The sequence below is a fragment of the Bos grunniens genome, chromosome 13, assembly GCF_055505025.1.
Source record: "Bos grunniens cultivar Pamir isolate PY7600 chromosome 13, Bosgru_T2T1.0, whole genome shotgun sequence".
NCBI classification, from domain to species: Eukaryota; Metazoa; Chordata; class Mammalia; order Artiodactyla; family Bovidae; genus Bos; species Bos grunniens.
Window position 1 is genome coordinate 26,783,292 of NC_141177.1, and position 12,582 is coordinate 26,795,873.

The following is a 12,582-nucleotide window of genomic DNA, read 5'->3' on the forward strand; positions in this document are numbered from 1 at the left end:
GTTCCTCCCTCTTCTCAAGATGGTACTCAAGACTGGGTTTCTGGGAGGAATAGCGAGGAGATGATCCAGGGTGGAGGGGGGAGAGGAGTGTCTGTCTAAACCTAAAATACACAGCAGCTTTGGCTCAGGAATGCTTGCCTTCCAGAAATGGAGCTGATGGGAATATTCATTCATGCGCAGGGAAACACAGAAATGAGGGCAGTCCCTGAAGCTTTGCTTAAAAGAGCCAGAATAAGCACTAACCTAGGTGTCCATTCACAGGGGAGCTGGATCAACAAGTAATGGGATCAGGGGACATCCACACTCGGGGAGTATCTGGAAGCCATCGAAGGGAGAGAGTTGGGTCAGGCCATCCTGCTTTAAAATCGGATGTGTGAGCGAGCCAGCCTTTGCTGGGCTGTGTGTGGTGCGATCCCACTTCTGTGAAACAGTTAAATGGGGCTGTCAGTTGTTAATGGCAGACAAGTTAGGTCTGGAAGCAAGTCCCACAAAACATTCACAGTGGTTTCTGCTGGAGATGAGATGTGGGTGGGGGAAGGGGATCCTTTCCTCTAACTGATGCGGTTGGGCTTTGGTTGTTTGCACTGTTCTCATAGTTGAGTGAGAGATCAGGCTTCTTTGAGTCAGAAAGCAGCCTGCCTGAGCTCTGCCTGGGACAGCTCCCACCTCCATGAACCTAACCTTCCCTCTTGTTAACTCACTGGTAAGACACCAGGCAGAGCCCAGGGGGGCCAGTCTGCTCTGATAGAGTCGGCACCCCATAAATCAAAGGGTGATCTAATACTATATTTTTTCTTTTCTAAAGTTTGTTAATTTGGCAAATGACATGGGTTGCTTTTCAAATGTTAAACCACCTTGCCTCCCAGTTGGTCATTTTTATCAATTGTTGGATGTGATTTGCTACTGTTTTGTTGAGAATTTTACATCATTGTTCATGAGGGCAATGAGTCTTTAGTAGCCTTTATTAGGGTATCTTTCTTAGTTTTGACATCTCTAAATTCTAGCCTCGTAGCATGAATTTTACCATCTATCCTTCTTTTCAGTGTTCTGAAATATTTTGTATAGAATTAGAATTATTTACTTCTTACATGTTTCACAGTGGCTGCAGGTTTGTTTGTTTGTTTTTAATAGGAGAAGGTTTTAAAGTAGAAATTGTATTTATTTAATAGATACAGATCTATTCTGGTTGTATGTATCTTCCTAAGTGAGTCTTAATGGTTTGTGTTTAGATGGATATTGCCCCTCTAATTTCTGACACTGATAATCTGTGTGTGTGTGTCTGTGTGTGTCTCTCCGTGTGTCTTTCTCTTCCCTTCTCACTCTTATCTTCCCACTTCCCCTGAGAAGTCTGCCTAGAGTTTAATTGGTTTTATTGCTCTTCTCAAAGCATTAGCTTTATTGTTTTTCTATTTTCTGTTTCATCAGTTTCTGTCCCAATCTTTATTATTTCTTCTCTACATCCTTGGTTTTAATTTGCTCTTTTTCTGGTTTCTTAAGATAGAATCAGGGGTCATTGATTTGGGCCTTTTATTCTCTTCAAATATAGGCATTCAATGATGTAAATTGCCCCCAATATCACTTGGACATGCTGTATTTATTTTTACTTCAAAATACTTCCTAATTTCCCTTGTGATACCTTCTTGGGACTGTGGGTTGTTCAGAATTTTAAAATTTAGTTTCCAAATATTTGGGTATATTTCTAGAGATCTTTTGGTTATTAATTTCCAATTTAATTTCACTCTGGCCAAAGAATATACTTTGTATGACTTGAGGACTTTTTAATTTACTGAGACTTGCTTTACGGCCCAGAGTATGTATGGTCTGTCTTGGTAAATATTGCCTGTGCTCTTGGTAAGAATGTGTATTTTTCTGTTGTGTGTTAGGGTGTTTCTATAAGTGTTCATTGGATCAGATTTCTTGATACAGTGTTGATCACATCTTCCATATTCTTATGCATTTTCTATCTACTTGTTTTGTCAATTACTCAGAGGTCTGAAATCACCAACTATAACTATAGATTTATGTATTTCTTCTCTCAGTTCTATTGGTTTTTGTTTCATATATTTGAACCTCTTATAATAGGGTCATAAATATTTAGGATTGTTTTGTCTCTCTGATAAGCTGTCCCCTCTGTCATTTGGGATGATCCCATTTATCCCTGAGAAGCCTCTTTGCTTTGGAATCTCCCTTGTCTGATATTAATGGACCACTTCAACTTTCTCTTGATTAATCTTTGAATGGTACTTTTTCCCTTTGTAATGTTCATCTCTTTGCATCTTTTTATTTATTAAAATTTTTATTGGAGTATAGTTGCTTTACATGAATTTGAGCAAACTCCAGGGGATAGTGGAGGACAGAGGAGCGGAGCCTGGCATGCTGCAGTCCGTGGGGTTGCAAAGAGTCAGATACAACTTAGTGACTGAACAACCACAACAGTAGTTGCTTTAAAATGTTGTGTTAGTTTCTACTGTACAGCAAAGTGAATCATCTACTTGTATGCATATATCCCCTCTGTTTTTTTAATTTCCTTCCCATTAAGGTCACCACAGACATGGAGTAGAGTTTCCTGTGCTGCACAGTAGGTTATTACTTATGTATTTTATACATAGTGTATATGTGTCAAAGTCAATTCATCCCACAGCCCCTTTCTCCCTTGGTATCCATATGTTTGTTCTCTGCCTCTGAGTCTATATTTCTGCTTTGTAAAGAGGATCGTCTATATCAGTTTTTTGCAGATTCCACATGTATGCATTAATATATGATATTTATTTCTCATGTTTTTATTTAAATGCATGTTTTATAGGCAGCATGTAGTTTGTGCTTGCTTTTTTGTCCTTCCTGGGAATTTTTGCCTTTAATTAAGCTATTCAGAGGCTCAGACAGTAAAGAATCTGCCTGAAAACAATTCAGGAGACTTGAGAGCGGTCCCTGGGTCGGGAAGATCCTGTGAGGAAGGAATGGCAACCCACTCCAGTATTCTTGCCTAGAGAATCCCACGGATAGAGGAGCCTGGAGGGCTGTAGTCCATGGGGTTGCAAAGGGTCAGACATGACTGAAGCAACTTAGCACCCACGCATGCGCCCTCTCCAGTATTCTTGCCTGGAAAATCACATGGACAGAGGAACCTGCCGGGCTACAGTCCATGGGGTTGCACAGAGTCGGACACGGTCATTTTCGCTTTCAAGCTCTTCAGACTGTTTACACTTCACAGATCCCTTGATTTCATTGGGTTTAAATCTCCTCTTTAGTTTTGCAGATCTCCAGCCTCTCTCTGTTCCCCCTTCCCACCCCTACCCTGCAGACTCTCGCTGTCTCCATCTCCTTGGTCTTCAGGCTTCGTCTTCTTCGCTCAGGGGCTTTCCAGGCTCTTCCTGGTGCCTCTCCCTGGTCCATGACCTCAAGACCTAGTCAGCTGGGTGATCATAGAGCTCACTGTTTGGTTCCCATCTCAAGGGTCACTATCCTTCCCAGTGTCATCAAAACCACTGTTTCATATATTTTGATTTTTGTTTATTTGTGGGTGGGAAATTCAGCATGTATTACTCCAGAAGAAGTCAAAATCATCACTTTTCCTTTGGAGCCCTGGATAAATTTTCATGGCACATCCTTCCATGGAAAAAAACTGTTTTCTGATATGACAAATCCCCCGAAGGGAATCCTTTCTCCAGGATCCAGCCCCAATGCTGCTTCCTCTAGAAATCCTTCCTTGATCTTGACTAAGTCCCCTTCCTTGTGTGGCCTGTTTTCTCTTGCCTGCACTATGGAACTCAGCAGACATTTCCTGAGTTTGTGCAGGAAACAAAGTGAAAAAGGCAGAATTCTCTTCGTGGATGAGCTCACCAGATTTGTTTTCCTCCATTGAGTGAAATGTTTCAAGCTTGGATAATGACCATGGTTAGAGAAAGCCACACAAACAGATAATTGGGATATGTTGTGAGAGTGTGCAAATAGGAACACACATAATGTGTTTGAGATCATTACAGGTGCTTGTTTTCACATCTCCTTCACCCAAGTGAGTTCAGCAGGGTATGCCCCACCTGGTCATTTCTCCTCTTGGGCTAGGTGTGCAACAGGAACAACAGGCCCACTAGAAATGGTGCCTTACTGAACCTAATAGATCCATGAAGGGTGCGGCTAAGAGTGTGGATGCTGGGGTCAAGCCCAGGTGTAAGTCTTGGCTCTGTTGCTTAACCTTCAGCAAGAAAGCAGGAGCTTGGTTATGGCCATGCTAAGTTTGAGATGCTTGATTGGGACCTGAGTGGAGACAGCCTGAAGATGCAGCATGGATTCAGAAGAGAAGATGTGACTGGAGAGGGAGAATCTGAGTTTTAGTAGTTGGTCCCTAGTGTCATGGGGCAGGTGAGGTCATGTAGGAAGCAAACATGAAGGAGGGTTTGAGGGCTGAGTCCTGGGCACACCCTCATCTAGAGAGGGGATGATGAAGAACCAGCCAAGGACACTGATGGGAGGACGCCGGCCAGTGCAGTGCGTAGGGAGAGAAGAGGTAGGCTTGACAAGGAAGAGAGTGGTCCAAGGCCTGACGTCCCGCACGAGCATCCTTTCCTCACTGGGTGGATAATGGCGCTGATGATACAGGGCTGGGGGATGTTCTGCATTCCACACTCGCTGGTGGTGAGCCTGCATGGAGTCAGGAGGTTGCCCCCTGCCTGGTGAGGTGGAATCCAGAGCTCTGGGGTCTGCTGCTCTCTGGCCATGCTGGGCCCTGGGAGAAGAGCCAGCTTTGCCTACCGTGCCTGCTGAGCCCTGTCTGCCAGCCAACCATGCCTGGGAAAGGCTCTCCAGCATTGGCTGGAATGGAACTGGATCTGTAACATCCTTTTTTATATATAATTTTATTTATTTCTTTTTGGCTGTGCTGGGTCTTCATTGCAGCGTGGGTTTTCTCTGGTTGTGGTGTATGGGCTTCTTGTTGCAGTGGCTTCTCTTGTTGCGGAGCATGGGCTCTAGAGCACATGGGCTCCAGTGGTTGTGGCTCCCAGGCTCTGGAGCACAGGCTCAGTCATTGTGCTGCATGGGCTTAGTCACCCCATGGCATGTGGGATCCTCCCATACCAGGGATCAAACCCGTGTCTCCTGCATTGGCAGGCAGATTCTTTACCACTGAGCCGCCGGGGGAGTCCAAGGTTTTACTTTTAACTGACTTAGTATTTTTGGCCCATGCGTTGGTTTTTATTCACTTTGGCCAATTAAGAACTCCATAGAGTATTGAGCAAGAGTGGTCTGAAGATAAGTGAAAGCCTTGCACTTGGAAAGACAATATTGTTTCAACCAATGCCCCCAGGGAGAAGACATTTTGCACTGGGCTGGCTCTGAGTCAGATCCAAGGCAGGCAGCCTTGGATGGCGTGGGGACTTCAGGGTACCAGTGGCAGGTCAAATGATGCCGCTCTTTGGGGATGAGGGCCGTTCCTCTCCCCACAGTGGCTCCCAGGCACCCCGTCCTCAGGAAACAGCTAACTGCTGCAAGGGTGCTCCAATCTAGAGAGAGGGGCAGGGGACTGGATGGAGCAAAACATTCTCACTGAAATTCCACCAGTTCCTCTTGAATAAAGACCCCCTGTGCTGCTTTAAATTACTTTATGGAACTCTGAAGACGTTGACCCTGATGATATTTGCAATTTTCTTGTTGTTCTTATGGAGGGGAGAATTTTCTACCATCTTCACTACTTCTACTCCACAAAGGTCTTTCTTTTTAAACAATTATTTAGAGATAAGGAAACTATGTTGATGATAAAAATAAAATACAGATAAATTAATAGGTAAAGTCCATTTCTAGTGTCTATGCCAATTTATAAGAAGATTGTATATATTTACAAAATTAAATGCAAATGTAGATACAGATATATATCTATATTTATCTATATATATATATATAAGGTGCATAATTTTCCTACAAGTTATTTTTCTTAGCAATGTATTGTGACTGTCTTTTTGTCTCTCAATAATGAATGTAGCACTGTTTTTAATCGGGGCTTCCCAGGTGGTTCAGTGGTAAAGAATCTGCCTGCCAATCCAGGAGATACAGGTTCTGTCCTTGGGTCAGAAATATCCCCTGGAGAAGGAAATGACAACCCACTCCAGTATTCTTGCCTGGAGAATCCCATGGACAGAGGAGCCTGGTGGGCTATAGTCCATGGGGTCACAAAGAATCATACACGATTGAGTGAGTAAACAACAACCACCACCGTTTTTAATAGGTTGATGATATTCAGATGACGCACCATAATTTGGCACATGCTGTCTTGCTGGGATATTTTGGCTGTGTTTGTTGTTGTTGCTCAGTCACGAAGATGTGTCCAACTCTTTGCAGTCGCATGGACTGCCACACACTAGGCTTCCCTGTCATTCACTATCTCCCAGAGTTTGCTCCGACTCATGTCCATTGAGTCGGTGATGACATCCAACCATCTCATCCTCTGTCACCCACTTCTCCTCCTGCCCTCAATCCTTCCCAGCATCAGGGACTTTTCCTATGAATCGACTGTGTTTAATTTCTTTATTTTGTAAGTAAGGCTGGGTGGACACCCTCGTATGTGTGTTTTATGTGCTTGTCCCGTTTGTTTTGGGAGCAGACTCTTGGAAGGGGGATTTCTGGCTCCAAAGATAGGATCACAAGTGTATTTGGGGTCACTTGCAGAGACGATGGTCCCCACAGTCAGGAAGGGAAGTTTCCTGGCCTCCGTTTCTCTGCATCACACCCTACTCTGGATCACCTGCTCATTTAGACTCATGCTGTCAGTATGGTAGAAGTACCACTCACATTCATGTAAAACCTTCATTTTAAGCCATTTGTCTGGAAATTTCTCTTTGACTTTTAAGTAACCAAACCTGGTTACTTAAAACCTGGTAACCCCCGATAGCCTGGGAAAGACTGTCAGCCCAGACATTTTCATAATGGCCCTATAGGTGCCCAAGCTGTGCTCATAGAGGATCGAAGATTAAGCAGAGAATTACCTGCTCTTAGAACTAAGACTTCCTGTGTAGTGAATTCTCATCACATCTAGAAATCTCTGATGGAAAGGGTCTTTCAGTTAAGAAGAAATATGCTTAAAGTTTGTAATGACAAGCCTGAGACATTTGCAGTAGGCTTAAAGACGTTCTTTATCAAAAGCTGAAAAGATTAAACCGCCTTCAGTGTCATTTCATGGTTAAGCATATTACACTCATCTGAAATGGCAATCCCTCTCGCCTTCCCTCCATGTATGAGACCCTTGACATTCACGAAGGACGTGTCCCGAGACCTTTGAGGCTCCCTCAATTCATAAATGCCAGTTTGGCTTTCAATTTTCCCCAGACCATGCAGCAGAGATCAACAGAAAAATGCATGTGACTGCTTTAGGCTTTTATGATTCTATAAATACAGGACTCCAATCATGTATAAAGCTATTAAAGCAAATCAGGCTGGAGTCCTGGCCAAAATGGTTTCTGGGGTCATTATTTTTCTCTTTGTCTATAAAACACATAGTAAACAAGTTCACATTAGAAAGTCAAGTTTCAGTCAAGTACGATTTTTTGTATCTTACTTTATCCCAAATTTCTGTTAAACTATCACTTTGCTGGACATATTTCTTAATTTGCGTATCCGTACCCCATGCTTGGAATTGACTTTCTTTAGGGAGACGCGATTATTAATACATAGTTTGCCTCCAGCTGTGGGATGACCACATTGGATGATGGTTTGAACTCCAAGAATTAAACCTATCCCCTAATAAAAGTGCAAAACCACACACCCTCAGAATTGCAGTCTACGTTGTATTAATACTTGGAGTTTTTTTGCCAGTTGTCAGCATGCACACTGGCTGCTGCAGGTAGGGACTCTGGTGTTCAGGAAGCTCAGTGCCATGTCCTGGCACCTAAGGCGTGACCCTTCTCTGACCCTGAATGCAGCCAATCCCCATTTCTGCTATTAGCATCTTACTGACGAGAGAGATGTTACTACTACTTCTGTTACCCAACTTCCGTGGTGGTTCAGATGGTAGGATCCATCCTGCAGTGCGGGAGACTCGGGTTCAATCCCTGGGTTGGGAAGATCCCCTGGAGAAGGAATGTAACCCACTCCAGTATTCTTGCCTGGAGAATTCTGTGGACAGAGAGGCCTGGCAGGCCATGCAGTTCATGGGGTCGCTAAGAGTCAGACTCGACTGAGCAACTAACACTTTTACTTTCTTTTGTTACCCGAAAGTTAGTGACTGGAGTGTTTGAATGTTCTCTTACGTAAATTGCCAGCTAAAGGTGCTAGTTTCTGCAAAAATCTCCAAGTCAATAATGCGTTAGGTAAATCTGAACATCATTCCTTAAGATCTTACATTTTATGTGCACTCAGATGTCACTCTGCTGCTTCTGGACATGGGGAGAGATAAAGATCAGTGTCAGCCTTCTAGACCCTGAGTCAGGCTCACTCAAAAGGATAACCTGCTGCGTCAACACTGTTCCAGGACCAAGGAGAACAGACTATCATGGAACTTTCAGTCTAGTGGAGGAGACAGATGATAAACTAAGGAACCAGAAAGATAAGGGAGGAATTGATCCTGAGGGTGACGGAGATCAGAGGACCTATTGGGTCTCTGAGGGCCGGGTTCCAGGCCAACGACATGGTTCAGAAGGTAGCCAGCCCAGGATGGTCCAGGCAGAGTGGGGTGCTCAGCACTGGATGGACATGTTGCTGAGACCCTGAGCTGGGATGTTCCAGGAATGAAAGGGGATCCAGGTGGCCATGGGGTAGCAGGCAGTGGGGAGGAAGGGAAGGGCCACCATGGATAAAAGTAACTAATTTATGACCCGAACTTGGACACTTTTGAAAGAGAAGGTGGTGCTATTGATAATTGCTCTGGGACAGCAAGTGTCTCTCACGATGGTCAGTGGAGACCTGCGTGCACAATCGGTGCCCCACCCATGGAAGGTGTGGGACGAGGGGGCTTTGTGAAGGAGGCCCCATTCTCTAGGGGGCACTACAGCTGCCGGACTCACCCCTGTGGCTCTGGTGCAGGGTTTCCCTGCAGTGGGGATGGGGAGCGTCTCCCGCGGCAGCCGGCACCTCCTGACACCTGTCATGTCATCGCCCCTTTTCCCAGGGACCCTGCCGAGGAAATGCAAGAAGGAGCTCCTAGCGGTGAAGCTGAGGAACCGGCCCAGCAGGCAGGAGCTGGAGGACCGAAATATCTTCCCCCAGAGGACGGATGAGGAGCGGCAGGAGATCCGGCAGCAGATCGAAATGAAGCTCTCCAAGTAAGTGTGGGTGCGTGGGCCCCAGAGGGGCTGGTCCCACCCGCCGACAGCCCGGCCCTGCGTTGCACCCACCGCCATCAATGTTTGGGACTGAAGTCTCTTGCTGTGGGGGCCATCGGAGCATCCGATGCTTGGCGGCCTCCCTGGCCTGGACACACGACATCGCCTGTGACAACTGACATGTCCCTAGATACTGCTGAGTCCCTCCCACCTGGGGCCAGTCTTCCTTGTGGAGAAGGACTGGTTATAAAAGCAGGGCCTGTGGTTTGGACAAGCTCTGGGGGGACGGGGTGGGGTCTGCTGGTCTGTGGCACCCTCGGAGAAGCGGGGCTCTAAAGCAGGGGCTCCCGAGCTCAGGGGTCCCAGTGTTTTGGCCGGGTGTCTCTGGTGTCCTATGCACCGTGGGACATTTAGCAGCATCCCTGGCCTCTGCCCTGGAGATGCTCACAGCCCGCCCCCCCACCCCCCACCACTGTGACAACCACACATCCCCTGGGGACGGCGCCACTGCCACCCCGTCTAGGACCACTCCCCCGAAGGTCTCCCTGGGCTTCCCCTCCAGGTCGTCCCTCTGCCTGAGGCTTACGCCTCCTCACTGCAGGCAGATGGGCCCTTGTTCCCCATCCTGCTGGGGGCTTGGGCCCAGTGTGTCACCCTCTGAATGCCTTTACTTCCGCTTTTTCAGGGCCGAGGGCAGTGAGTGTAAGTGGATAAAGCCCAGCACCCAGATATTGCATTTCTCTGGGTCTCAGTTTTCTCGCCTGTGAAATGGGGATGACACCAGCTGTGGGCTCACAGAGAAGGAGCAGTGGGGTCACATTTCTGCAGGCTGTGGAGTCCCCGGCTGGGGTCCTGAGGGCCTGGAATCACATAGTCCCAGTTTGAATCGCCGCTCTGTGCTAATATGCTGGGGATCTTGGGCCAATGGACTCACCTCCCCAGGTCTTGCTTTTCTCATTCATGAAGTGGGGTGCTGATGCTGTCAAGGTCATTGTGAGTTGCAGGGAGGTCCCATAAGGATGGTGCATTGCAGACCTGGGGCATGTAGTGGGTGCTCAGTAAGTCAGTGCTCAGGGTTTCCCGGTGGCTCAGATGATAAAGAGTCTGCCTGAATGTGGGAGACCTGAGTTCAATCGCTGGAAGATCCCCCGGAGAAGGGAATGGCTACCCACTCCAGGATCCTTGCCTGGAGAAGTCCATGGACAGAGGAGCCTGGTGGGCTAGCATCCGTGGGGTCGCAGAGAGTCAGACATGACTGAGCAACTAACATTTTTCAAATCGGTGCTCACCGTAGCTGGTGTGGCCTGGGAGCCCCTCCTTTTGTGTTGGCTGTGAGCTGTGTGGCGAGGGTGTCCACTGTGGATGGCTGTTGAGGTGCCCATGGTGACCAGTGGCCCCAAACCCAGAACAGGGCTCCCTGTGGAGAAGCTTTTTAAAATACTGATTGACGAGCCCCGCCCCCCACCGCCAACCTGGATCAGTCTCTGGGGAGAGGGGGGACTTTAATGAATTCCCTGATTTTAATGGGTTGAAGGAGTCTCTCCAAGTTGGATGTTCCTAGCCTGATTGCAGTGAGACTGTCAGACCCCCAAGCACTTGTCTCTGTGTCTGGTCAGTCAACAAAGGCTTATCTCACTCGAATGAGGGGCAGGCCGGTGCTGTGGTTGTTGCTGCAGATAGAGCTGTGGGAAATGAGGGAGAGAGGTCCCCTGAGCCCCACACCCCTGAGAGCATCTTCAGACCTCTTCCTGTGTGGTGGTACCCACTCTCGGGCTTGGTACCAACCAGATGCTCAATGAGTGCATGTGGGTGGGAAGGAGGGAGGGCTGGGAACACGGCTGCATGTATCTCATGACCGAAGGGATGTGCCAGCCGATCAGGCTCTGTGTCCCGGCTGCCTGTCTCATAATGCCATGCACTATCACAGGAGGCATGGTTTTCCATCTCTCTCATTTCTAGCGAGATTAAATTTTTTTTTTTTTTCTTAGTGCTTATTAGCTTTTTCAGTTCCTTTCCTGCCCATTACCCGAAGTTTTCTTTATCTTACTGACTTGAGGAGTTTACTCTGGAAATCGCAGCTCCCAGCCCTCTCTGGGTCTGCACATGTTACTACCTCTTCTTCCTCTTTGGGGCCGGCCTCATCATTTTGTTGATGTTTCCTTTGCTTTGTGAAAGCTCTTCATTTCTAAAGTCACCAGATGATCGATCATGTACTTCTGGTGTCAGCAGATGTTCTCCATGAAGAGCTGGATACGAGTATTGCTCGGGGACCTACCGTGTCTACCGTGACCACACAACTCTGTTGTCATACTCACTCAGTCATGGCCTGTGTGTGGTGAGTGAGTGCGGCTGGGGTCCAGTGGAGGTTTATGCACAAACATAAACAACAGCCCACCCGGCCCCTGATGTACTTTATGGTTCACACTATTTTTGCCCAGTCTTAAAACATCCTCCCCTGTCCAGATGTAAAAAAAAAAAAAAAAAGATTTTTACACACGTTGCTTTTGCAGTTGTTTTCTTTGCCAGTCGATAATGGTTTTCTATTTGCTAAACAAAACCAGGGGCTTCCCAGATGGGGCAGGTGATAAAGAACCTGCCTGCCAATGCAGGATATACTAAGAGATGCGGGTTTGATCTCAGGGTCCGAAAAATGGACCCTGGAGGAAGAAATGGCAACCCACCCTGGAATTCTTGCCTAGAAAATCCCATGGACTGAGGAGCCTGGCAGGCTATGGTCCATACGGTCACAAAGAGGCAGACACGACTGAAATGACTTAGCACGCACACACTCAAACAAAACCAAGTTTTCCTTCAAAATGAGATATTAAGCAAATTAAAGAAAAAATAGTAAGCATTTTAAGTACATGTGATTCAAGGAAAACAAAATGATCATGATGATGCTTGACTTAAGAGAACTCTGGGGACTCCACTCCTGTCTCCTAGGGCAGACAGGAGGTGGGAAAAGGTAGGGTGCTGGGACCTCGAAGTCCCTCTGATTAAGTGATACCCCAAACCCAGGCTCTGGACTGGACCTCCTCCATTAGTCACTGAGTCTGTAGCTTGTTTTAAATCTTGAGTAGAACATAGTAGCTCTTTGGCTGTTTGTCACCATGTTTAAAAATGGAAAAGCAAGCCTGGAATTAGACACAGAGGGGCCATGGCTGAGAAATCACATCCCGGGGGGCAGACACAGCCCTCCCGGCTGCCTGGTTTGTTTCCCTACAGAAGTGGTTTAATTGGATCCTTTGTCTTTGTTTTGCCTCCTTTCAGAGATTCTTCTGCCTTCACTTGCTGAATAATTCAGCCTCTGGTTGCCATGGCGACCTGCCATTCACCA

General features: G+C 46.9%; 1 protein-coding gene across 14 annotated transcripts in view; it reads left to right on the top strand.

Moving 5' to 3' along the window:
• PHACTR3 (phosphatase and actin regulator 3) overlaps positions 1-12,582 on the top strand; it is a 206,276-nt gene that overhangs the window by 158,473 nt on the left and 35,221 nt on the right. For 8 of the 14 annotated variants that reach the window (XM_086330980.1, XM_086330979.1, XM_086330975.1 and 5 more), the window contains one exon: positions 9,092-9,245. In XM_086330980.1, the coding sequence (XP_086187106.1) occupies positions 9,092-9,245 (154 nt within the window). Of the gene's footprint in view, positions 1-9,091; positions 9,246-9,930; positions 10,028-11,420; positions 11,741-12,582 lie in introns of those variants that run through there. The other 6 variants (XM_086330993.1, XM_086330994.1, XM_086330984.1 and 3 more) reach the window with 5 other exon arrangements.